This window comes from Taudactylus pleione, unplaced genomic scaffold (assembly GCF_031769625.1).
Source record: "Taudactylus pleione unplaced genomic scaffold, aTauple2 ptg000179l, whole genome shotgun sequence".
Classification (NCBI taxonomy): domain Eukaryota; kingdom Metazoa; phylum Chordata; class Amphibia; order Anura; family Myobatrachidae; genus Taudactylus; species Taudactylus pleione.
This window is the reverse complement of record NW_028284581.1, coordinates 12,167,984-12,195,319: the sequence shown is the minus strand read 5'-3', so window position 1 is coordinate 12,195,319 and position 27,336 is coordinate 12,167,984. Positions and strand designations below refer to the sequence as shown.

The window sequence follows — 27,336 nt, the reverse complement described above, 5'->3', positions numbered from 1 at the left end:
TAGCTTAGTTGATCATAGGAAATCCTGTGATGTCACAATAATGTTATCTGGGATTTCAATGCTCGTGCAGATGCAAGGTAGATCTCAGTCTGTCAGCACTGCTAGATCCATTGTATGCCAAACAGGGCCGGTGCAAGGTGTCTGGGTGCCGTAGGAAACATTTCACCCACCACCCCTGCACTTATGCCACGTATTAGTGACGCTAATTTATAATATGCCACACTGCAGAGACCCAAAATCATATTGTGCCTCATAACACTGCCCCCAATTCATAATATGTTATGTTCCACAATTAATTATATGCCAAACAGCTTTATCCCCAATTCATAATTATGCTACACATCAATGCCTCCAAAACATAACATGCCACACCTTTATGCCCCAATACATAATATGCCACATAGCTGTGCACCAAAGCTATTATATGCCACATAGCCCTGAATTATGCCAAACAATGCCCCTAGTACCTATGCCACACGTGCCCCAAATTCTTTGTATGCCATACAGCTGTGCCCCCAATGTATTATGCCACATATCCATGCCACAATATATTTGTCACACATCTGTGCTCCAATATATGTCAGTTACTCCCCAACTACACACACTCGCCATTACCAGCACTCATTAAACCCACACACTAATACACTTTTATACCAAAGTTCCAGGTCTGACCCAGGGGTTGGAACAGGGTTCCACTCTGGATCAGACCCGGAACTTACCCCTTTCATACTGCGACGCCGACCCAGGATATTCCCAAGTCGGCGCCGTTCACACCAGAGCCGGGTCTGCAGTGACTTGTCTCTTCCGGTGTTGCAGTGGACGCTTGGAACTGATGTCATCTCCAAACCCCACTGAAGCCGCCCATTCGGGCAGTATGCAGCATGATCCAGATCACGCCATTTACACTGCAGGTTGCCACGGGAACGACCTGCAAAGTACCTGAGTCCCTGGACCCGGGTGGTTCCATTTACACAGACAAAAATCCCGGGATTTTTAGGTCAATGTAAAAGGGCTATTTCCCTGTCAGCACTCAATATAACCACCCCCACACGCACAAAAAAGGAAAAAGAAGTCTTTCAGCCCCAGACAGGTTGGTCCTTCAGTCCCTGTCTGGGACTGAAAGACCTCTTTTTTTTTTTTTTTGTAGTCTCAGTGGCGCCCTCCAATGGTCGACAACCCCTAGGCAGCTGCCTAATCCTGGCTCCTGCCCTGATGCCAAATCTAACGTGACTGATTTATCATCTGCTGTTAGGGAGAGTTTACACTGAATTATAAGTTTTGTATAATTGATTGCTGTGGATCCATACAAGTTGTGCACCTTAATGCAATGGTAGAAACCTAAAACAAGCTCCCTTGGTTAAAAGATAGGAAATATTTTTTTTACAAATCTTTATACATGATTGGTGTTACTTGGTCAGTGAATTAGAGTTCTGCTTTTCTGCCATATAATTTCTGTTGATCTGATAAGTTTATGATACTGCAACATCAAATTTCAATCAGAAGTGATCTTTGGTTTACTTTAAGACAGTTGCTTTAGATGCTTGCTTTTATTTTCTGAATTACAGCACCATAGAGCACATTACATTTTGGTTTATCAAACTACTCCCCCCATTGCTGACTACATACTGGTTGCTGTCAGGCTGCTGTTACATGAGGGCTACTCACTATAATTTCTGTTTACTGTACAGTAGACAATAAGCATTGAGCAGAAATTCGTTTCGGTCAGGTTAGTGCAAGGTGTGATCAATAGCTATGGGTTATGCAGCTGTGCACATTTTTACCTATTTTAGTATATAACCATATGTCAAATGATAAAGCTGGCCAGATATGAACCACATGGCAATCGTATTTTGGTCCGGTCTAGTCAATCGGTGACACCAATCATCACTATCATCAGCTAGCTTGATTTAACAATCAAAATCCCTGGTGGCCTTTCCTGGGACTTAATGTTGGACCAATACAAAGTTAAACCAGTTTGGTTGCAAAGGAGTACATTTTCCAACCCAACTGCATTTAGTTTCCGAATTTGGCCATGCTTTCACATTCATTAATTCATGTGTCTGTTTCAATTAACCACATTCGTTCTACTGCAAGACATGTTCCAACAGTGTCCTACCCATTATGCGCAACAATAATGACATCACTTTTGGGAATTGTTATTTCTTTAACAAAATTCTCTTTTACTGTATGAGCCTAGCACCAAACAAAATGATGCAAACATCTGTAGTACCAAAACATATTTTAAATGCATGTTTAATTGTTGCCTTTTAAGAATGTCAATAAATCATATCCTTGATTTACATTTTAAGGAAATATGTATGTTTAATCATTAATAACCTTTTCATTTATGTGTTTTTTGTTGCTTAAGGTGGATGAGCTATATGAGGCCTACTGCATCCAGAGGCGCCTACGGGAGGGGGCATGCAAAATGAAGCAGGCCTTTGCTGCATCCCCCTCAAGCAAAGCAGCTCGGGAGAGTTTATGTGAAATAAACAAGAGTTTTAAAGAGTACACTGAGGTAGGGTTCACAATATGTTTTATATTGTCTTCCTCTCTGTGGTAAATTGTTCTCAAAATATAGTTGGGTTGTCACGGGATGTGGTCAGAATACCAGCTCCGGAACCCTGACTATCATCAGGATACCGGCTCCGGTCACAAGGCACTAGGGGGATAGTTAGGATTAGGCTGCGGGAGGGGGGTGGGTTAGGGTTAGAATTCTCACCAATATGCGTCAGGATTTTGACCGTCTGGATTCTCAAGCCTGGATTCTGACTTTCAGGATCCTGTACCCAACCTGTTGTCACAGCTAAAGCTTTTTGGAGTGTGATTGTAATGGTTGGAGCCCTCTGGAGCTGGGTTGTCACAACTAAAGTGTGTTTGTGTTTGGTTGGAGCTGGATAGGCATGTCAAGAACCTGCTGGAGCCATGACTAGATCCAGCTATATAGTAGTGTGATAGGAAAACAGTGTTTCCCAGAGACTGCTGTATATTACTAAAAGAGTCTTCAAACATACTGTTTTCCTGTCTTAAAACATGCAGCATTCTTAAATATTAGTTTAACATCAGCCATAATAACTCTTTATTCTCATCACTTTGTAAATCTTGAACATGTATGTGTGTTTTTGTTGTTTTTTTCACATTTTCTTCAAATGTTTTTGCAGAATATGTGCACAGTTGAATCTGAAATGGAAAACCTACTGGGAGAATTCTACATCAAAATGAAAGGTAATTTATTCTTGAAGTACTTTCAATTGTATGTTGTTAAAATTTTGCAGGCTCCCATGGCATTTTATTATGCAACATATGTAGGGCTTTGTCTGAGTAAAATGAAGGCCTTGTTAAACATGCTAAGCATTTAGGGGCATTTTTCCACCCATTATGGTAGGCAGACTCTGCTCACACCTAAATAGGCTGCGAGCAGAATCTGTTTTCTGCAGATACAGCGCAGAAAGCGCTGGGGCAAATTCAGGCGGCTTTCGCTCATAATTGAATCTGCTGCTTAGATCAATTGTGTTTTCCAATGCCCTTCTAATGCAAATTATCTTTAAGATTCAAAGGTGGCATAAACCAAGGTAAAAACATTGTTAAACAACTGTAAACGGAGAAGCTTTGACATGGGTAACGGTGAGCCGAGAAATCTTAGGGGTCTATGAACTAATAGTCGCAGAACTGCCGCGATTATTATCTATCCGTATCGCAGGGGATATTTTTTTATTTTTTAATGAAAATATCCCCAGCTATGTACAAAGGGGAACTCGCAAAGATAGCGGTTGTGTTAACCTCTGTCCCTGCAAGTAATATTCCCGGCAAATTGTAGAAGTCTTTCACAGATGTGAAAGACTTCTCCGGGGGAAGTTAACACTGCGCATGCACAGAGTGTCAGTTTCTGGGCCCTTTCTGCGAGAGAGTGAATGAAGGATCTCTCTTCTGCTCCTGGAGCCTCCATAGGCTTATAGCTGTTTACGCCATCTGAAGATAGTGTAAACTACCGGGGCTAAACTCTGAAAAGCATCCCAGGCAGTTACAAAAACAAGATGTGCTTTCCTTCCTTGTGGTTGTGGGTCAGCGTAATGCTCAAAGCTGAGACTCCTGAAATGATAACTGAGTTTGCCACTGCAGTTGCCCCAGTATAATGGACACCATTCCTTAAGACCCCTGCTGTTTCATACCATGCCAATACAGTAAGTACAAAACATAATAAAACATTCACTGCAAAGTGCAGCATCCACTTTGTATCAGTCATGTGCATTAATTTGCGTAACTTTTTTTTATAGATTTTTTTTTTTTCTTTTGTACCAACAATTCTCAATCAATACCTGTCTATAAGCCACATCATTTGAGTTGTTTTAGGTGTTGTGCTTTTTGAGTTTGTACCAATGCTTCCACCTAGTGTTAACATGTGGTGTAAAATTTGTTGGGGGAAACAAAAGCATCAAGAGAAGTGAACCCTAGTAACAGCTGCAGATTAGCAAATCTTAACTTTCCGTATGTAATGTATGTATGATTCTTACTGTGGTGTGTGTGTGTGTGTGTGTGTATTTTTGTGTATATGTGTTTATCAATCGTCCATAATTATCGTTCTGTTTTTCTATTTGCCCAAAAAGACCTGACATATTTTTTTTCATTTCTTGCCTGTGCTAATACCAAAGTAGTGAACCGTGGTCATTGCACAGTTTTCTGGGACAGAACTTTGTAATTTCTAAAAACAGACAGTTTGCATTATTTCTTGTGGTCAGAAACACCTTTTCCACTCACTTACCCACAGCAGCCATTCAGACACTTGCTTTCATTGTGCATCTTGCACTGGAAAGACAAAAAGCTAGTACCCCCTTCACACAGAAAATCAAATTACCGAGTAAATCACTTTTACCCGGTAATTTGCAGATCAACACAGGTTTTTTTTTTATCTGTGTGAAAGGGTCAGCCCGGGTCGAAATTGCAGAGTCTCCGACCCTGCTTTTTACCAGGGTCGGAGACCCGGCAATTTAGACCTGGGTTGACCCTTTCACCCACAAAAAACCTGTGTTGATCTGCAAATTACCGGGTAAAAGTGATTTACCCGGCAATTTGTTTTGTGTGTGAAAGGGGGGTAAGTGTTTAACTGGCAAACCCACCCGGCAATTAAATGTCGGGTAAAAGCCGGGATATTTCACACATTCTGTGTGAAAGTGGTATAATTGGTTGCTGTGGATCCATACAAGTTGTGCACCTTAATGCAGTGGTAGAAACCAAGCCTTAATAAGTTAATTTTGTAGGTCTTTTAGGCAAGTCACACAAATGTGATGGATTGTTTAACTAATAAAGACTTGATTATACTTTTGCCAGGCAGCTCTTTTACAAACTGCTAATTTCTTCTTCAGGGTCCATAGGGCTTCACAGGGAGATAACGGGGGTGTAGGTGGTACTTGGAGGACCAGACACCAACAGCAAAGCTTTTTCTGTCCCAGGATGCTCCAGTCCCCCTATGCTCCACCCACAGCCTGAAGGCAACTCTGTTTTGTAAACAAGTACAAGGCAGGAGCAGGATAAGAGAGAAGGAAGACTGGTACACTGAAGGATCACACTCCCAAACAAAGTCCTTCCCCCCCCCCCCCCATATCCAGCCCACAGCCTGAAGCAATCAGATCCAGCAGGAGCTGGATCACCGTTAAAACAATGGGGCTGCTTTTAAGCAGCCCAAGCTTTATTTTTATGATTTTATTTTATTTTACTGTAACAGAGCAAGCAGCGCTAGACAGTCCTCTGGACGTCTGCACTGCTACTCCATCACCCCTCCATGGCGCCGCGACTCCAGCCACAGGCTAGGTACTCTCGGCGGGGCACCGGGGGGACCTGGCTAGTGTGGTTCCTCGGTCCCCAGACTGCAGCCGGGGCGCAAGTGTACAAGTAAGGTGGGTCTCACCTCCGGTCTCTGGAGACAGACCGGAGTCGCTGATGTGGACACCGGTCCATCTGGGACTCCTCAAGACCACCAGGGCATACGTTACTGGCGCATATAGGCCAAGGAACCGGTAGTTAATGTCAGAACAGGGGAGGTCAGCTCTCTCTCCCTGCGGCCCCTCCCTCCAGCTCAGAGCGCCATTCCACTGCGTTCTTGCCGCCTCTGAGCTGCTCCTCCTGCACCCCCGCCCCCTCAGAGACCTCCGGCGGCCATTTTCAGTCACAGGTCTCCGGGAACGCTGGGTCCAGTCTCCATATATACCTCACCTATGTGTCAGGTTTTATAGCGCTATTTCCTATAGCCACTGAGGTCCTTGTAGTTGATTTTAGTGCCCATTGCAGTTACATTTATGCTCATAGCAGTGAGATGTATTTTCTGCATTATATGTGACTTATGCTAGCTCTGTTGTCTGGCTTTCTACTGTCAGCTTATACCTTTTTCTTTTTTCTTTCACAATAACCCTGGAATACTGGTGTATAGGGGTCCACTGTACTTCACATACTTGTATTTGTGAAGGCTGTCACATACTGTGTACCTGTGTTGCGCGCTGCGTTGTGCCATATCGTGCATATATCTGTGTTGCTCACTGCACTGTGCCATATTGTGTGCTATACTATCCTTGCAGCTATGTCTAGCAAAGGCAAGAGTAACAAGCAGGCTACTGCTCCTACCCTGGTTTCCTGGAAGTCCTGTTTGGTAGGTTTATCCCCAGAGGATTCACTTCAAGATGGTCTATGTGCATCTTGTTATACTGCACCTGGCCTGTCGCCCCTGCAGGCCCCCTCAGGAACCCCTGGGCTTCCCTTCCACAGGTGTTGGCAAAGATTGCGGATGACCTAGTGGTCCCTGTGGTTGCTCCCCCTATGGGATTGCCACATCAGGTACTCCCTGCAATGCATGTACCTCCTTTGCCCCCTCCCTGGGTAGACATACATTCTACCTCAGTGCAGAGTTTGGTGGCTACCTCTTCAGCTTTTCAACACATGTTGCAAAAGGAGAGGCCCCTAACCCAGTAAAGTGGCTAAGCGTGCTGTGTTATCTTCCCAGTCTACCCCGCTCTGAGATTCTGAGTTATCATCTGGGTAGGCAAAAGACTCAGACCTCTCTTTCTGACTCCCCCCTCTCGGGGGAGGAGGAGCCTCCATCTAAATTGAATATACCTGCACTAGTGAGAGCTGTTAAATCATTCTTCATATAGAAGATGCAGGGCCCACTCCTAAGGCTAAAAGAACCACTTTTTAAACAACAAAGGTAGTTTTGCTGGAGTTCCCTCACTCTGATCAGCTTTCTGACCTAATAAGTGAAGCTTGGAATACACCTAATAAGTTTCAGCTGCCTAAACGCTTGGTTTCTTTTTATTCTATTCCAGCATCTTATTGCGCCAGATGGGTAGTTTCCCCAGTGGTAGATTCCCACATGACACGCTTGGTTAAGAACTCTACCTTACCTACCCATACATCAACCTCCCTAAAGGAGACAACGGATAGAAGGATTGAAGCTTGCATCAAATCTGTTTATTCTCTTACAGGAGCTATTACTCATTCTACCATAGCTACGGCCTGGGTGGCAAAAGCCATTGAGAGCTCAGCAGATGCCCTAGAGGACACATTTCCCTCTGATACTTCTCGGCAACAGCTGTCCTACATCTCACACATTAGGGATGCAGGACAAGATTGTGACTACCTTGGCAGCTTCTAAAATGGCTTTCTTGCCTTCTGCATCTTCTACAAGACCTTGGATGTCGTCCTTTTGTCCTCAGGAAAAAGCAAAGGGTCAGTCCTCTCCATGACAGTCGGCGTCCGCAAGGACCTCCAAGTCTAAACCCAAGCAGGCCTGAGCGAGTAGACGTCCAACAACCAAATCTGAGGACAAGCCTGGGTAGGAGGCCGACTTCTTCAGTTCACCCAGAGCTGGTGTCAAACCACCACAGGCGCCTGGGTACAAGAAGTGGTCTCTCTTGGGTATGCCCTCTCATTCCAGAGGCGCCCCCCCCAGTAGTTGTTTTGCACAAGCCCTTCTTCAGACCCAAGCAAGGCCCGGTTCCTCCAATCGGCCATTCAGTCCTTGCTGCGCTCGGGTAATAATTCCAGTCCCGTCGTCACAGCAAGGGACAGGTTATTACTCTACCCTTTTCTTGCTTCAGAAGCCGAATGAGTCTCATCAGCTTATCCTCAATCTCAAGTCTCTGAACAAGTTTATCAAGGTGCCTAGGTTTCGTATGGAAACCCTACGCTCTGTTGTCCTGGCTATGGAGCCTGGGGACTTTATGGCGTCTCTGGACATTCAGTACGCTTACCTACATGTACCTATAGCACCCTCTCATCAGTGATATCTCCGGTTTGCTGTCCTACAGCAACATTACCAATTTCAAGCACCGCCTTTTGGACTTTCTACAGCTCCACAGGTCTTTACCAAGATCATGGCAGTTATGGTGGCCCATCTTCGTCGTCAGGGGATCAGACTGCTCCTTTCTACAAATGCACGGCTGGCTGATCAACTGGAAAAAGTCTTCCCTGACCCCTTTTTAAAGAATGGTGCATCTGGGAGCCTTCCTGGATTCTCAGGCTCAGAGAAACTTCCTGATAGCAGACAAAATCTCCGCACTAGAGCATCGAGTGCACAGGTTACTCCACAGTTGCCGAGTGTCAATTCACTTTGCAATGCAGACCTTGGGATCTATGGTGTCCACCTTCGACATGTTGGAGTTCACTCCATTCCACTCCTGGCCCCTACAACACTTAATCCTCTCCAGATGGAATGGGCTGCCTCATCTGATCAGATCCCAGACAATGGGACTCTATCCGTAGGTTCGCCTGTCCCTCTCCTGGTGGCTACAGACATCCTACTTAAACAAGGGTCGTCCCTTTTGGATCCCGGAATTGGTACTCCTCACCACGGATGCAAGCCTCCACGGGTGGGACGCAGTGACAGGCCAGCACTACTTCCAAGGACGCTGGACACCAGCAGAGGCGATCTTACCAATCAATGTCCTAGAACTCCGAGCCATCTACAGAGCCCTCACTTTGGCTCAGGATATTCTACAGGTACAAGTACAGTCCGACAACGCCATGGCAGTGCCCTACCTGAATCACCAGGAAGGCACTCGAAGTCGGTCAGCAATGGCAGAAGTGTCCCGCATTCTCACATGGGCCGAATGCCATCTCCCAGCTATTTCCGCAGTGTTCATCCCAGGGATTCTCAATTGGGAAGCGGATTTCCTCAGCCATCACAACGTGCACGCAGGGGAATGGTCTTTCAGCTCCTGGTGGACGCATTGTCAGTGATTTGACCCTTCCTTTTGGCGTACCTCTTCCCTCCAGTCTCCCTTCTTCCTAGAGTTCTTTGGAAGTTCAAGCAATAAGGGATCACTGTCCTGTTGGTTGCTCCGGTTTGGCCCAGACGCCATTGGTATTCCTATCTTCAAAGTCTCTCTATAGACACTCCTCTCCAACTTCCTCAATAACCGGACCTGTTGTCTCAGGGTGTCTGTCTACATCCGGACCTGGCCCGTCTGTCTTAGACGGCGTGGCTCTTGAGACATCCCTCCTAAGGTCTAAAGGGTTTTCTAGCTCTGTGGTCCAGACCATGTTCAGAGCGCGTAAGCCGGCCTCTGCCCGGATTTATCACCGGGTGTGGCATACATATTTCCATTTGTGTGCCACCAGAAACTATGACCATCAGGTTGTTGGGGTTTCTAGAATCCTTGCCTTTCTTAAAGCTGGATTGGATCTCTGACTCCGCTTGGCCTCTCTGAAAGTGCACATCTCTACTCTGTCCATCTGTTTCCAGTGCAGAGTTGCTACACTACTGGATGTTCACACCTTCCTGCAGGGTGTTCTCCGTATACAACCTCCCCTTGTCACTCCTGTGGCTCCACATACTTCAGGAACCTCCATTTGAGCTCCTGGACTCGGATGTCAAATACCTCCCTGCGAAGACCTTTTTTCTGGCTATAGGGTCTGCCCGTAGGGTGTCTGATATAGGGGTGCTCTCCTGTCGCTCCCCATTTCTGATCTTTCATCAGGGCAGGGCTGTTCTTCGAACACGCCCTGGCTTCCTTCCCAAGGTGATCTCTCGTTTCCACCTTAATGAGGAAATTGTAGTTCCGGCCTTCCAATCACCAGACCTCTCGGCAGGTGAGGCCTCTTTGGATGTGGTCCGTGCTCTGAAGCTCTACGTAGACCGTACTGGTTCCATTAGGAAAACTGATTCCCTCTTTTGTCCTATATGGATCCCACAAGAAGGGGTGGCCAGCTAACAAACAGACTGGCCAGATGGCTTCGCATGACTATCTCACAGGCTTACACGCAGGCTGGCCTTCCTGTGCCGGCTACAGTATCTGCTCATTCTACTCGCTCTGTGAGTCTCTCGTGGGCAGCCCGCAGTGGCGCATCTGCTGAACAACTATGCAAGGCAGCCACACTTTTCTTAGGTTCTATGCCTTTGATACATTTGCCTCTAAGGGTGCTTCCTTAGGGCGCCGGGTTCTCCTCTCAACTCAGGAGTCTCCCCGCCCTTGAACAACTGCTTTGGGACATCCCCATTGTCTCCCTGTGGAGCCCTATGGACCCTGAAGAAGAAAAGGAGAGTTATGGTAAAACTTACCTTTTTGTTAACTTTCTTCTAAGTCCATAGGGTCCACAGGGCACCCGCCATGACTCACCTGGCTTCTATGGGTTTTTTCTCTTGGTCACTTGTTTCCTTCTTTGTGTGAGAGTTTGATCCTTCAGTGTACCCGTCTTCCTTCTCTCCTATCCTGCTCCTGCCTTGGGCTTGTTGACAAAACTGAGTTGCCTTCAGGCTGTGGGCATGGTATAGGGGGAAGGACCGATGCATCCTGGGACAGAAAAAGCTTTGCTTTTGGTGTCCAGTCCTCCAAGTACCACCTACACCCCATTGTCTCCCTTTGGACCCTATGGACTTCAAAGAAAGAGAGTGAACAAAGGTAAGTTTTACCATAACTCTCCTTTTTCTGCCTTTATTCTGCATATTTTGTAAAGCAGCAATTTTTTTTAAAGGCAATATATGCCATGTATGATGTATTACAATTTAAAAAAAAGTTGATGCTGGAAATAAAAACTTGCCAAATATTGTCGGTTTGTAGAAATGCTGTTTAATAACTATACCCCTGTGTTCTTTTATGGTAAATTATTCCTGAATATTAACCACATATTAGCTTATATTGCACAGACTTAAATATTCTTGTATAACACAAACTAGTCACTCCATATAGTAAATTAGAATGGAGGAATGGAAGGATCTTGGTAAAATATGGGATGGCTGGTGGCCTAATTGAATGCGAACTAATGTTTGTAAATTAGTTTTTTTGGTACATTAAGATATTTTTATATTTTTTAATTTAGGCCTAGCTGGCTTTGCCCGTCTTTGTCCAGGAGACCAGTATGAGGTTGGTAACTATTTGCCTTCGATTGTGAATGAAAATACTTTGCAATAGTAGTGAATAAAATACTTTACTTCACATGTGTTTCTGTACTCTTTAATGTGAATGATATGAACTGCATTGTATTGCTTTACCACCGTATAGTTAAACACGAACATTGTGAATTGACACACATGCACACTTACAGAAATGAGCAAGTTGCAGGGAATAAAGCCACAACTTGCCTTTGATATGTAGTTATAATAACGACAGTCGGGATAGCCAGTGCCGGAATCCAGACATCTGTGAGAGTCCCGACATCTGCATCCGAAAGGTTTGGGTTAGGCACTAGGGGGGGAAGGTTAGGTTTAGGCTGCAGAAGTGGGAGGTTATATTTAGGCACTTGGGGGGGTGAGGGTTAGGTTTAGGCAGCGGGGAGGGAGAGTTAGGGGGAGGTTTAGGATACCTACCGACAGGTGTGGGTATCCTAAACCTATTGAGATGCCGGCATCAGGATTCTGACTGCCGGGATCCCGAGCGCCAGCTTCCCGTACCCAACCCCTGCCTTTACGTCAAAGTCTGAGTGTGGTCCTGGTTTGCTTCTTAAAATGCATTTATTTTGTATATTACAATCAGTCCTGTGCTGCATGTCGACAGTCATAATGACAACAAATGACCATGCCAACCTTCAGCATGTAGAAAATGATGAAATGTCGACTTGTTTTAAAGCAGACCTATCATCCCTTGTGGCCCAGTGGGGACTTACCTGCTTCCGACAGCTGCATTGAGCGCAGCACAGATTTTGGGTCCCGGTGGTCATGTGACTCTGCACTCCGAGTCAAAGCTGTGATCCTTTGGCATTCCAGTTTGTATTTATCTCCCCTAATCCCTACTACTCCCTATAGTGCCTAACCCTTCCACTAGTGCCTAACGCTAATCTCTCCCCCCACAGCCTAACCCTAACCCCCCCAGCCTAAACCTAACTGCCCCCCCCCCCCTCCCGCCGCAGCCTAGCAGCCTAACCCTGACCGCTTCCCCCTTCCCCCGCAGCCTAAACCTAACCGCTCCCTTCCCGGCAACCTGACCCTAACCTCTAACCTTCAGTGAAAAGATACACCACACCCGTGCATCAACAAAGAAAATTTTTTATTGTAGACTGGGATACACAGGAAAAAAGGCGCTAATATATCTATTATATGATCCAATTGTATACAACAATGAGATAGACAATACATTCCTTTTCGTGGAGAATTTTTGGTAAGTATTGTCCTTCCTTTTTCCTCTCCAATTCAACCGTAATTATATCCAAGTGCATGGAATAGAAAGCATAAAAAAAAATACAATGGGTGGTATTGTTTGATAAAATATGCTTAAGCAATAGGAGCCTTAAGTCTTCAGTAGTGATTCTTAATTAGTCGCAAATGATAGCAATAGCGTACCGAACTCACACTAAAACATCTGGTGTCAAATATGTAAAAGTATATCTTCTTTTCCTGGCCACATGCAACATCCACCCAAAGAGGTATATGATGAGAGGACAGGTGTACCCAAACTCTCTTTTACAGTGGTAGAGAAATGTGCATAAAGGTTTCTTTATAAGCAGATATTAAGTGATCAACAATAGGCGTACAACACTCACGGCAACAAATGCAGATATCCTCCTATCTGGGTTTCTTTATATCCAGTATGAATCCATATTTTCCTCCCTATGGGCAAAAACAGGTTTAAGCAGATCAACCCAAAAGGAAAACGCAAGGTGTACTCTGGAGTGAATAAAAAATTATTTCACGAGTGAGAAGCACAGGTCCCATTGATATTTGTAATTATGAAACATGATAAATGATCCATAACACTTTCCATTATTTGTATACAATAATAATGATGTCATTCCTGTGAAGATGTGATTGGTTTATCCTTCAGCTAAATACTGGTCTCTGTGCACAGTCCTCACTTGTCTTGATAAAGGCCCTGAATGAGCCGAAACCGGTCAACCTGAGGTTCTGTGAAGATTTTTATCCTGTGTTTCTCCATGCAGACTTTGAGGTAATCCACCATCTACTTTCATTTTAATTGGTCCGGGTTCCTTTTTCTATTGGTGGTTTGCCCGGTCTGGATGGTAGTTTTTAACTATTTTTTATATGCCAATTTTTGCTATGATGGAACCTTGAATGTAAAATTATTTTTTTTTATTCACTCCAGAGTACACCTTGCTTTTTCCTTTTGGGTTGATCTGCTTAAACCTGTTTTTGCCCATTGGGAGGAAAATATGGATTCATATTGTATATAATGAAACCCAGATAGGAGGATATCTGCATTTGTTGCTGTGAGTGTGGAACGCCTATTGTTGATCACTTAATATCTGCTTATAAAGAAAACTTTATGCACCTTTCTCTACCACTGTAAAAGAGAGTTTGGGTACGCCTGTCCTCTCATATACCTCTTTGGGTGGATGGAAAAGAAGATATACTTTTACATATTTGACACCAGATGTTTTAGTGTGAGTTCGGTACGCTATTGCTATCATTTGCGACTAATTAAGAATCACTACTGAAGAATTAAGGCTCCTATTTATTAAGCATATTTTATCAAACAATACCACCCATTGTATTTTTTATTTTTTACGCTTTCTATTCCATGCACTTGGATATAATCATGGTTGAATTGGAGAGGAGAAAGGAAGGAAGAACAAATTTCTCCACGAAAAGGGACATATTGTGTTTCTCATTGTTGAATACAATTGGAACATATAGATATATTAGCGCCTATTTCTGTGTATCCCAGTCCAAAATAAATTTTTAACCCTAACCTTCCTCCGCAGCCTAACCCTAATGTCGACATTCTGACAATGTTGACATTTCACAATGTTGACATGTTGCTTGTCGACATGTGACTACATCCTCTCTAAAGAGTATGCATATGATTGAGAATGTTGTTGTTTTATAAACTAGTGACAAAGAAATGAGACTTAACACTGCAAGAATACAAAACTAACTGAGATACAATGATAAAGTTTCAGACTGTTATGTTACAGATGCTAAGTATTATTCAAGGCAATGAATATTAAAACTACATAAATAACAGTTAATTATGAAACTTGTTCTCTGTGTTTTCTTTCTAAGATATTTATGAGGTATGGACGCCAGCGATGGAAATTAAAAGGCAAAATAGAGCTTAATGGCAAACAGAGTTGGGATGGTGAAGAAATGTTTTTTCTTCCTCTGATTAACAGTTTGATATCAATTAAGGTAAATTGCCAGTGTTTAAATATTGTAATATGGGCTGTCTGGCCGTGACGTTTGATGTTATACTATGTTTTGCACATATAACTGCAGAGTAGATGAAGAAGGATAATATGTGTACCAATTTGTTTCGTATCTTACACTGTTAAGGTGCGTACACACTAGACGATATTTTACACAATTCGCACGATTTTGACTCATCGGAACGACAAATCGTGTAAAATATGTCCAAATCGTGAGTGTCCACTCACGATGCCGATGCGCGTACCCACTGGTCCTACATCGCATCTTCAGATCTTGCCTACTACAGGCAAGATTTGCCAATCTCATACACCATTTTGTGCAATAGATAGATTTTGTGCACGATAGATCTTAAGTCAGACTGGACACTTTTTAGCACCATATCATGTCCTGGAGTTTCGGGGAGAGTTCAAGGGAAATTGCTTACGATATCGCATTGTGAGAACATCGTCTAGTGTGTACCCACCTTTAGTGTTCATGCTCAAAGCCAGATTAACACCTCATAGGTTATTTGTAAGGGGCCCCCACCCCCCACACATGCGCACACACAGGTATATATACTTGTAGAAAGCACGGCACTCTTCAGGTAAATTCAAATACCAAAAGTGTTTATTTATTTAAAACAAAGATATTTACAACAACGTTTTGGGCAAGCCCTTTGTCAGGCATGTTATTAGTAACTACATCACAGGTACTGTATATAAAGGCAAATATATTTGAAAATGTTTCCTAAAAAGTGCTGGGTGATGACCTCATTGCACTAATGTGCATCACCAAATAAAAAATACATATTATGATTATCAAAATAAAGTGCATAAAAATAAATATCAAATGACATCAGAGGAATGTACCTGAGCAAGTTGCTTTAGATGATCAAGCAACATGGATTTGAATTATACTACATGTGCTGAAAAACGGCGTACAAGGGTAAACTAATCAATCATTCACAAAAATTAATCACTCGAAACTTATCCAACTATCGGGATAAGTAACTTGGGTACCCAAGTTATTTAAAGGACTGCAAAACTGGAAATCACTAATAAAGTAGTGTAAAATTACCCAGTCCTAAGTGTCTGATTCCATGCAAGATCATGTTTGCATGCAGCTGTGGTTGCTGTGAGGAGAGACAGAGACAATTTCCAGAGCAGCTCAGCCAACCAGAACACCGGGTCAGACGTAAATAGAGATTGGGGATGTCTAATACTACTGACAATATAAGTCAACTACTACCGCAGGGATCGAAATTGGAGACCGCTGCTATACTAACACCTAACCATGAACCCGCAGCGCAAGTAGCACACGCAGTTACCGTCCCACCCACACAGCATCCTCCCCCCCCCCCCCCCCCTCCTCTTCCTCACCTGGAGGCACCGATGTCAATGTGCTCCTTTAGACAGAGCTGTAACTATAGGTAGGCCAGGATGGCACAGCCAGGACCACAGGGGCACTCCTCCAAGGGCCTCCATGATATTATGGCCCAGAAATGCAGTGCGTGCTACATCATGATGTTGCAATGCAGTTGAGTAGAGGTTTTAAAGAGTCAAGTCCTTCTCTTTACCTAGTGCACCTGGACCCCGGGATACATCCCTGTCAGCAAGTGTTCCCCCTGTCCACCGCATGGCCGCCTAGTACAGCAGAGACTATAGTTGTCGATTAAAAAAGTGAACAAACTTTTTTTCTTTTCAACACATACCACAAGTGGTTGAGAAGTGGGCCCCCTCAGGGCTACCGGGCCCTTAGGGGGAGCCTCTACCGGCCCTGTTCAGGTTGTTTTTACAAATGTATAATCTTTGTTTCCTAAGGTTACAGAACTTAAAGGAATTGCATCTCACCTGCTGGTTGGAAGTGTTACCTGTGAAACAAAGGACTTGTTTGCTGCTCATCCTCAAGCTGTTGCTGTTGATGTAAATGACCTTGGCACTATAAAGCTTAATCTTGAAGTTACATGGTGGTAAGTAAAGCTAACCAAAGGGCTAATACAGTATGTCATTTTGCTTTGAACTCCTTTTAGTGTGCTCCCCTTCAAAGTCAATTAGCCTCTAAGCAAGTAACTTCAGTATTGTGAAAAATCCTGACTGGTCAAGGGCATGCTCCCAGAGATCATGTTGTCTTTCAAGTCTAATTATTCTATTAGATTTTCCACCATTTTCCCTATATGCATACTAAAGCTGCATACACACGCAACGATTTTGTTACCAACGATTTTATGAACGATTTTCTGTCAGATTATCTGTCAGATTTTTTTTAAAGTGTAATGAATGATTTTTTTGAACTACAAACGATTTTTGCATATTCAATAATGAAAATTGTTCAGTTGACAAGTCTGACTGAACTACAAACGTAAACGCGCATGAACGATAATCGTTCATCGTTTGACTCAGAAAGTGAATGATTTTTTCAAACTATTATCGTTTAACTATATCATTTAACGATAATCGTTCAAAAAATCGTGTGTGTATGCACCTTTAAGCTTGCTATAAATGAGGTGTGTGTGTGTGTGTAATAAATATATAAAGATGCAGTAATGTTGGTAGAGTGGCACCCATCTGCTGTCTTATTCACATTTCAAATCATTCAGTACTTCTAGTCCGATGGTGGGTTTTAGTCACAATCCTATTGGGGATTCTTTGGTATTGAAGACTTTTGCATTCTGTTTTAGCATAAATCTGTAATTATAGTCTTATTTGCATTCACTGTGTTTTTTGTATAATCCCGTTTATATTCAGTACTAACAGGTACTGAATAAACGTTTTGGGGGTTTTTTTGCATTGAAGTCACAAAAACATCTACATCTACATTTCCCAGTCTAATGACAGCCTTGCTATTCATCAGCAATTATTTAATATTGTTTGCCTTTTACTTGCAAAGCACTGAGAGATTCTGTTTTTTTACAATATATATTTGTGAAATGTCTACCTGAATCTGCAATGCCAGGCCGTTACATGGAAAAGTTGCTAGGTGGGGGTTCATAATCTATTTACATAAAGCAGAGGTCGCCTAATGTGAAAAGCATTGTTGTGATGGAAGACCAATGTTATTGCTTATTGTTTTACAGCCCATTTGACACAGAGGACCTAACACCTTCCACAGGCAATGTCAACAAATCATCCGCTGTCCAAAGAAGGGTCTCTATATACAGCCAGGGCACTCCAGAGACCCCGACCTTTAAAGACCATTCATTCTTTGTAAGTCTGTTCTCCCATCCTCCCTGCTTGTCTGTGACTCTTTATCTGCTTGTATTTGGTATTAATGACATTTTCAGAATTTTTTTTTATTTTTTTGTGCATTGCAAAGAAAATCCAAAGCGTCATTCACAGTGTAAGTTATAGGACACTAGAATAAATCCAAAATTAGTGACTTTGTGCATCTCTCACAGTGCACTGTCCATATATGCCCCCTTGACAAGGTTTTGATTGACTGGTACAAAATATTACACTTGGATATAACTATTACACCTGTTTCTGCTGCCCCTTGAACTGTTAAACTACAGGCAGTTGCTTTTCTAGGCAGATAGTAATTACTGGTACATTTAATAAATAGCCATTCCCAACACTAACAAGCGTCAACATTTATTTTATATTTTTTCGCTTTTCAAAATTAAACAAACCTGTTCCCTTCACTGTTTACTAACATCCCGTTTGCTTTTAACCTGCTGAAGAAATGGCTGAACCCTCCACAAGACAGATTGCGGATGTCAATTATGGATGCACTGCAGGAGACTTTCTTTGACAAGCTCCGGCGCAGTCGCTCTTTTAGTGACCTGCCATCTCTTAGGCTGAGGCCTAGATCAGGCCAAGAGAGATATGTGAGTTATAAATTGGGCAGATCTGTGTGCTTCTCTCCTGAGATTGTGGTTGAGTTTTCATGCATGCCATAGTGTTTTATTCTTTTTGTTTTTATGGTGTTTTCATCTTCTTATAATGCCTAGAATGAAATGTAATCAAGTATGCTATTGTACAGTAAGTAAACCATAGGGCAAAATGCAGTGTCGGACTGGGACATCAAGGGCCCACCAGGGAAGGCAGTGGTAGGGGCCCATGCTTAAAGGGTGTCGCCAGCCACCACAAAGGCTTGGCCAACCATTATAGAGGACATAACCTGCAGACAATATGGATACTACAGTGCATGGGTTGTTCATCCATGTTCGTGCTCTACCAAGTAACTGAGCCTGTAATAGAGGAACAATGTATAATTCGAGTACACTGTATGAAACCTGACATATGAAGAGGAGGTGGGGCCCACCAGGTAATTTCCCTGTACCCCTGTGGGCCAGCCTAACCCTGGCAGGATGGTTCTCTGGTTATGCGATAGGCAAAGAAAAAGGCCATTTCCATGGCCACAGCAAGGGCCCCGCTGCAGCAGTTTATTTCCTCCATACCCCCAGGGCATAACTTCCCATCTACCTGTTCACTAGCCAGCGATGGCCAGGGCCGCAGATTGCCAGCCCGGGCCCAGGGGAAGGGGGCATGTCCTAATCGAGGGAGGTGTGGCGCCACCCCCTTTAAAAAAGAAAAACTATTTTCTTCTTTGGAATCCATAGTGATCCACAGGGATACCATGGGGAAATATTATGGTTGGAAGACCAGGCACCAAACAGTTCAAGCTTTGGCTCTCAGAATGCCCTGGGTACTCCTACATATATTCTCCGCCCCTAGCCATAGGACTTCAGTTTGTTAATTTGCTGCGGCAGGATCAGATGCACCTTTGTAACAGGGGACTGCTCAGACAGTCCTTAGCTTTTTATTTTATGATTTATTTTATTTTATGTTTTTTTGAGTTTGCAGTACCAAGTGTCTGTATCAAGACGCACATAATGCGATTCCATCTACCTCCGCCGGGCCGCAACATCAGTAATTGTGCTGGTGATTTTGACGGGTCGGTGCTGAGCTTAGCTAGCAGCAATGCTTCGACCTGGTCTGCACCAGATGCTCGGAGATATCAGGTAAGGCGATTCCTCGCTTACGGGGAATCGCGTGCCGAAGTCCTTGCTTCTGGTGTCAGAGATGCCCCAGAAGCCGCTGCTGTCAGGATCAGGGATTGTCCGTATCCTTACTACACCAGCCGGGGCTCTATCGTCTGATGCCAGTGATCGGCAGAAGACGCAATCTGTTGCCACGAGGCCAGCGTACCCAGCTGGTTAATGCAGATTAGGGGAGGTAGGCGCTCCAACGACAGCTCCTCTCCCGACCCAGACACAGTCCCTGCGAAGGGTTTCGCGCATCTGGGTTGCTCCGCCTACCCTTCACGTATATGAGACTCTCACAGTGCACCTAGTAGCTGTTGGTCTCAGGAGGGTCTGGGTCAGTCTCCCTGTATACCTCTCTCTTGGTTAAGGTATACGGTGCTCTATGTCCTACCATTCCTTTGCATTGCTGTAGTTGATTTAGAGCCAATTGTAATTATATTACATGTGCATTGTATGTGACTGTTTTCTATCTGTCAATTATAACGATCACTGTTATTTCTTTCTGAGTACTTCACATTCATTGAGATTTTGTGAAGGATGTCACATAACTTTGCGATTTTGCCTTTACTTTGTTTATGTCAAAAGATAAAGGGAAACAGGAGGGGGAGCCACCTGTGCAGGTTTATTGTAAATCATGTACGACTTATGTATCCTCACAGGACATAAAGAAGGGTTTGTGTGTTGCTTGTTATAAAGCGCCACCTCACCAGTCCGGTTTACCTGTTGTTGGGCAAGAGCCATCTTGGGTTCTTTCTTTGTCCCAGGTTATGATGCATATGGTGGATCGTTTGGCTACTCTAACGATGCCTCCCTGGAAGGGGTGTCCACACATGTTTACACCTCATATGCATTCCTCAATAAAGGATGTTGATGGCCATTCTAGTCACAATATGACACCATCTAATGTTGATAACAGACCAGTAGTGACTAAAGCGCCTAAACGCAAGTTGTCTTTATCTCAGTCTGCCCAACATATGGATTCAGACGCATCATCAGAAGAATCTGATGATGCATAGGATTCCTCTCCAGGATCTACTTCTGGGGAGGAGAATCATCTATCTACGGTGGATGTTACTTCTTTAGTGAGGGCAGTTAATCAGTCCTAAATATTCAGAATGATGAACCAGGTCATTGTAAGAAGACTCCAATGTTTAATCACCACCGAAAGGTGGTCAAAATGGTGTTTCCTGTGTCTGAACAGCTCACTGAGCTTATTGAGGAGGCATGGGGTAACCCTGATAAGCGATTTTATGTAGATAAGAGAATAAAATCATTGTATCTGGTCCCACCTTCTGTATATGCTAAGTGGGAGGTACCTCCTACTGTGGATGCTCATGTAACGCATTTAATCAGAAATGCAACATTGCTTATTCCATCAGCGTCTTCTCTGAGGGATTCCACAGATAAGAAGATTGAAGCCTGTCTTAAGGCAATATTTTCATCATCTGGAGTGGTTAACCGTCAGCTATAGCTGGAGCCTGGGTAGCCAAAGCTGTTGAAGAATGGATTGAGGCATTGGCAAACTCTCTACCAAATGCTACCAGAGAACAGATGATAAATCTCTCCCACATACGGGAAGTGGCTTCCTATCTGGGAGGGGCTGCAGTGGATGCTGGAATTTTAGCTTCTAAGGCATCAGCAGCATCCATAGTGGCATGTAGGGTCCTTTGGTTAAGATCTTGGAAAGCTGATACAGGATCAAAGAGGGTGCTGGAAGTCTTACCTTTTCATGGAAAGGTACTCTTGGAGCAGCGGAGTTGGATAACACAATTACTACTCTGGCGGCTTCAAAGTCAGCGGGTCTGCCATTTACGTCAAAGAGTAGAGCTAGGCAGATTTCTTTTCAGTCCTTTTGTCCTCAGGAAAGAGCTAAAGGACAGACTTTCTCTAGGCTGACTAGTTTTCGTAAGTCGAACTGACAAACGAAGAGGTCTGGCCAGGCAAGACGTTAGCGTCTAAGCCGGAAAACAACCCTCGGCCTGATGGAGCGGGCCTCCTCCTGGGAGATCCCAGGGTGGGGGCCCGGCTTCTTCAGTTTGGCATCAAACAACTAGAGATGCATGGGTCCGAGAAGTGGTCTCTCAGGGGTATGCCCTCACTTTCAGGAGACATCCCCACCAGAAGTTTTTAGCCACAGAGCCTCCATCACATGTGGACAAGCCCTTAGCTTTTCAGGAAGCCATTTACTCCCTGCTACAGGCATAGGTAATAGTCCCAGTTCCTGTGTCCCAACAAGGAAGGGGTTATTATTCAAATCTATTTCTGGTCCAGAAGCCAAATGGGGCATATTGCCCTATACTGAATCTAAAAACCCTCAACAGGTTTATCCATGTTGCCAAATTTCGCATGGTCGCTTTGGTCAATTATTTTGGCTATGGAGCCGGGAGATTACATGTTTTCCCTGGATATTCAGGATGCATATCTGCATATTCCAATTATCCCATCCCACCAACAATTTGTGCTGTTTGCTGTCCTTCAGCAACGTTACCAATTTTGGGCTCTGCCCTTTGGCCTTTCTACGGCTCCCCAGGTATTTACCAAAATAATGTCAGTCATGACTGCTTATCTCAGGCATCAGGGAGTCAGAACACTACCATATCTGGACAACCTCCTGATATTGGCACGGACTCCGGTGGTTTTGCAACACCATCTTCAACTGACTATAGCCTGCCTACAAAGACACGGCTGGATCATCAATTGGAAGAAATCCTCACTTTCTCCAACACAGAAGGTGGTATATCTGGGAGCTTTTCTAGATTCTCAGGCGCAAAGGGTGTTTCTGCCAGACGACAAGATTGTGGCCTTATCAAAGCAGATACACGTGCTGCTATGCAAGTGAAGAGTATCCATTCTGACAGCAATGCAAGTGCTGGGATCGATGGTATCGATCTTCGACATGGTGGGGTATGCTCCGTTCCAATCCAGGCCTCTGCAAAGGTTGATTCTGGTGGGACAGACAGCATCATTTAATACGGTCCCAGATGATCTTTCTCACTCCAGAGGTTTGTTACTCCCTCCTGTTTTGGCTAAAAAAGGAGCATCTAAACAAAGGGCACCCTTTCAGGATTCAAAATTCGTTGCTTCTCACCACGGATGCCAGTCTACGCGGCTGGAGGGCAGTGACAAGTCATCACACCTTTCAGGGGAGATTGACAAATTGAGAAAGTCCTCTGCCAATAAACATTCTTGAACTGCGAGCAGTATACAAAGCACTTGTCAGTGCACAGGAACTGCTCCAGGGCAGGCCTGTCCAGATCCAGTCCGACAACTGGACTACAGTGGCCTACTTCAATCATCAAGGAGACACAAGAAATTATGCGGCCATGAAGGAAGTGACAAGGGTTCTCATTTGGGCAGCACGTCATCTTCTGGCCATCTCGGCGATATTCATTCCAGAAGTACTCAATTGGGAAGCAGACTATCTTAAGTCGCCAGGACATACACACCGGAGAGTGGGCTCTCCACCCGGGAGTGTTTCAGCTCCTAGTAAACAAATGCGGTCTACCAGAGATAGATCTCATGGCGTCACGCCACAACCACAAGGTACACAGGTACGGGGCCAGGTCCAGAGACCCATCAGCAGCCTTTGTGGACGCACTGGCAGTAAGATGGAAATTCAAGTTGGCATATTGCTTTCCTCCAATTTCCCTCCTCCCAAGAGTTCTCAGGAAATTCAAGCAGGAAGGCGGAACATTAATACTGGTGGCTCTGGCTTGGCCCAGATATCATTAATTCACCGACATACAGAATCTGACAGTAGACAATCCGTATCCTCTCCCTCTGTGGCAGGATTTGCTAACGCAGTGTCCCTGCTGACATCCGGACCTGCCCCTGTCTGGCTTTGACGGTGTGGCTCTTGAATCTTCCATCTTAAAAGTGAAGGGATTTTCCAGTTCTGTAATTCAAACGATGCTTAGAGCAAGGAAACCTACTTCTGCCCGCATCTATTACATAGTTTGGCATTCTATTGGTCAATGGTGTTCTCAATGGGCTTCGCCTGGCCACTTTGAGAGAGTGTCAGTCTGATTTCAGAGGAAGATTGCTTCATTACCAGATGTTAGAATTTTTTTCCAAGGAGTTCTGCGAATTTATCCTCCTTTTTGTTCCACCAGTAGCACCGTGAGATTTGTCTTTGGTTCTTAAGGGCTTACTAGCTTCCCCATTTGAACCGTTAGACTCTGTCTTTGCTGTCAACCACTTCAAATCTACACTTTTTCTTCTTGCTATCTCTTCTGCTCGCAGAGGCTCGGATTCGGCAGTGCTCTCTTGTCGCTCCCCATTTTTATTTTTCACCAGGATAAAACTGTTCTTCGTACAAGGGTAGGGTTACCTTCCTAAGGTAGTGTCCCGTTTTCATGTTAATGAAGAAATTGTTGTTCCAGATTTTCAGGCTCCAGACCTTTCTGAAGGTGAAGCCTCCCTGGATGTAGCTAGTGCACTCCGTATTTATGCGTAGCATACAAACTGTGTTAGAAAATCAGATTATCTTTTTGTATTATATGGTTTTCACAAACGAGGATGGCCAGCTAATAAGCAGACTCTGGCGAGATGGCTACGCATGACTATCTCTCAGGTGTACACACAGGCTGATCTCCCTGTCCCAAGCATGGTGACAGCACATTCTACTCGGTTTGTAGGGCCATCGTGGGCATTCAGTTGTGGCGCTGAACAATTGTGCAAGGTTGCCACGTGTTCTTCTGTTCACACTTTTCTTAGGTTTTATGCCTTGGATATTTTTGCCTCCCAAGATGCTTCCTCTGGGCAATGAGTTCTCCTTTCTGATCAGGAGCGTCCCCCATCCTAGGGAAACTGCTTTAGGACATCCCCATGGTATCCCTGTGGATCCCTAAGGACCCCGAAGAAGAAATGTAGCGTTATGGTAGACTTACCTAGTTGACTCTTTTTCTTAGAGATCCATAGGGTCCACAGGGCGCCCACCCTGACGCACCTGGCTTTATTGGGTGATTTTCTTTCAGTCACAGATTCCTTCAGCTTCTGTAAAGAGTGTTTCTGATGTACGATTATTCTTCCTTCTCCTCTTTCCTTTTCCTGCCTTTAGGCTTGGTAACTAAACTGAAGTCCTATGGCTAGGGGCGGGGTATATATGGAGGAGGACCCAGGGCATTCTGGGAGCCAAAGCTTTAACTGTTTGGTGCCTGGTCATAATATCCCCCAAGGTATCCCTGTGGACCCTATGTACCTCAAAGAAAAGGAGTTATCTATTTAAGTCTACCATAACTCTATATTTTGCAGCGATGTGAAGCTGTGAGCCCCTCAGCCCAGCGCATAACCAGAGGGTGTCGCGATCAGTGTGTTCGCTCCTCCCCACAGACAGAGGAGACTGCTGCTGCTGCTCAGCAGCATTGAGCAGTCTCCCACTGCAGCCCAGCACACAGCAGTGGGGGGGGGAGGGGGAGGCGGCATCAGACCCGGGAGCCCACCAGCAAGCCCAGGTAAGTAGTACCCGCTCCCCCTCCTCTCAGCACCCCTGGTCAGGGCTGCCATCAGAAATTTTGGGGCCCGGGACTAACAAAATAGGCAGGGCCCCCAGCCCCCCCCCCCCCAAAAAAAAACACGCTGACTACATGTCACTCACTTTGCAAATGGTTCTTCTGTATGAATGTAGTCACAACACAAACGCTGCGTGTGCACAGTTGCGCATTACAAAACAATTGCTCATTGTGCGTAAATATCGGCATTGCGCCAGTCTGTGAATCAGGCCCTTAGTGCTTGATACTTCCTATATCTGCACTAATACAACAACTTTCTGAATGCGGATACTTGAGCTGTACCAGGGGTGAGAGAATGAAAAGAAAACATAATTTAAGTTTGTTGTGTTATATTAATCTAATTGGTAGTGATATACATTCTGTGCATGTGTAGAATGCCGTCTTCTGTTTAAGACAGGCAGCAAGAAACCCATATTCTAACTGTTTAATAGAGGTCTATGCTGATTTGGAAACATTAAGAGGATTTGATATATAAGGAAAAAATTATATTTAATCAGCAAAAAAATGCAGAAATAGCATTATATAGGTGGGGAGAATTCCATGGAGCACAATGAGAAGGGGATCTATCCATAACCCAAGGAGCAGGGACAGTGTCCATCATGCTCTGTCTCGACTGTCTGAATAAAAAAAAAATCAGTCAATGGCCTGGCCTTGGAGTACTGACACGCACGCACGCACGCACACACACACACCTAACCTACCTATCTCACTGCTTCATCTGTCTCAGCCTGCATGCTCCAGAGCGGACGCCGGCTCTTCACACCACCCACTCGCCACGGATCCTTTCTCTCATCCTGCAGCGTGATGTCATGACGTCACGCCGCGCCTACTACATTGTTGACAGTAGGAAACTTTATTGAGGACAGAGGGGAGCAGTGGGCACGCTGGCCAATGCGGGAGGCGGAGTGGGAGGACAGCGTGGCTGGGTGAGTTAATTACTCACTGCCAATATTGTGCGGCAGGGGGGCTCGGCTGGGGGAATAGTTAAGAGCACTTTGCACGGGTGGCCACTGCCGAGCTGTCACTGTCAATGTGGGCCAGGGGGTTAATAGCGGTCGGGTGGCAGTAGAAGGTGCCGGGCGGGCCCCCCGAGTGCTCGGGCCCGGGACTCCAGTCCCGGCAGTCCCCCCCTGATGGCGGCCCTGCCCCTGGTGATGGCCACGATAGCCACACCGTGCAGGCTGTGTTGCTGGCTGCACAATTGAATTCACATATAGCATACGATGTAGCCAGTGAGAGAGTTGTCTTGCTTCTTTGCTACAATAAACTCTAGCAGCCAAACCAAGATTATTTAAATGTAGCAAACTCCTATTGCATGTTACAGTTCATTAACCAAATTCAAGCATTGGCTGCACTGTGTGTTATTCATAAATAGATGCCTGTAGCTCTTATCACATGTGCTGGCCCTGCATACCATGCCGTGAGTTTGACTTGGACACTGGTGGACCATGGGCAAGGAATCCTTTTACCTGGTGATTAAAGCCATCTTGCAAAACAAGACAAATGAGCCTTACCCTGGGTTTTTTTTTCTTACCTTCCTCAGTACCTCTACTCATTGTACTTTGATATCCATTTAAATAAAATGATTGTTTAAAAATCAAGGCCTCAGGCACACTAAGGGTTTTATAAATGCAGTGGAAAGTTTCATGCGTTGAGCCCTTTTTCTTGTCATTCTTTTTGTCCTATTGGGAGAATTATAAAGCCTTATGCCTGTATTGTATCTCAGATTTAGTTTGGGTCTTTGATCACATTGCTGTGGCTCTTCATAGATGATAGTAATAAAAAAAAATGCTGCATTGCTACAGGAGTAAAATATGCATGTTGTTTTAACATACAAAACAAGAAAACTACATATCCATAAATAGTGCATTGTGCATTTTTTTTATGCAATAAAACCTTTGCATGCATTTGTTTTTTTAAAAACGCTTGACATTCTGTGTCCAAAGGTTTGCCATTTTAAGGTTTCTTAGCCTGCTCTGTTTCTGCTTTGACAGTAATTACAGCTTAAAATTATTCTCACGTGCTATCCTTTTTTCTTTTCTCTACTTTTATTTGCTATAAATATTATTTGTTTTTTTGTCAAGTGTTTTTGAATATTAATATGTAAGTAACAGGTTTTTTTCCTCCTATATTACATTTTCATGCTCTATATTTTGTTTTAGTATGTATCGTCATTTCATATCAAATACCTGTAGTTCATTTTGCTCTTTCCAGAAATTATGATGTATCTCCTATTGGTCCAGTATTGATTCCAGTTGCAATACACTGAATTGTTAGGA

The 27,336-nt window shown here is 44.3% G+C and overlaps 1 protein-coding gene across 5 annotated transcripts in view; it reads left to right on the top strand.

The window, feature by feature from the left end:
- RIPOR2 (RHO family interacting cell polarization regulator 2) overlaps nucleotides 1-27,336 on the top strand; it is a 247,787-nt gene that overhangs the window by 122,438 nt on the left and 98,013 nt on the right. For 4 of the 5 annotated variants that reach the window (XM_088475871.1, XM_088475872.1, XM_088475869.1 and 1 more), the window contains exons 7-13: nucleotides 2,369-2,518; nucleotides 3,162-3,225; nucleotides 11,305-11,348; nucleotides 14,441-14,566; nucleotides 16,384-16,532; nucleotides 17,637-17,766; nucleotides 18,240-18,386. In XM_088475871.1, coding sequence (XP_088331997.1) covers nucleotides 2,369-2,518; nucleotides 3,162-3,225; nucleotides 11,305-11,348; nucleotides 14,441-14,566; nucleotides 16,384-16,532; nucleotides 17,637-17,766; nucleotides 18,240-18,386 — 810 coding nt within the window. The remainder of the gene's footprint in view (nucleotides 1-2,368; nucleotides 2,519-3,161; nucleotides 3,226-11,304; nucleotides 11,349-14,440; nucleotides 14,567-16,383; nucleotides 16,533-17,636; nucleotides 17,767-18,239; nucleotides 18,387-27,336) is intronic. The other variant, XM_088475873.1, reaches the window with a different exon arrangement.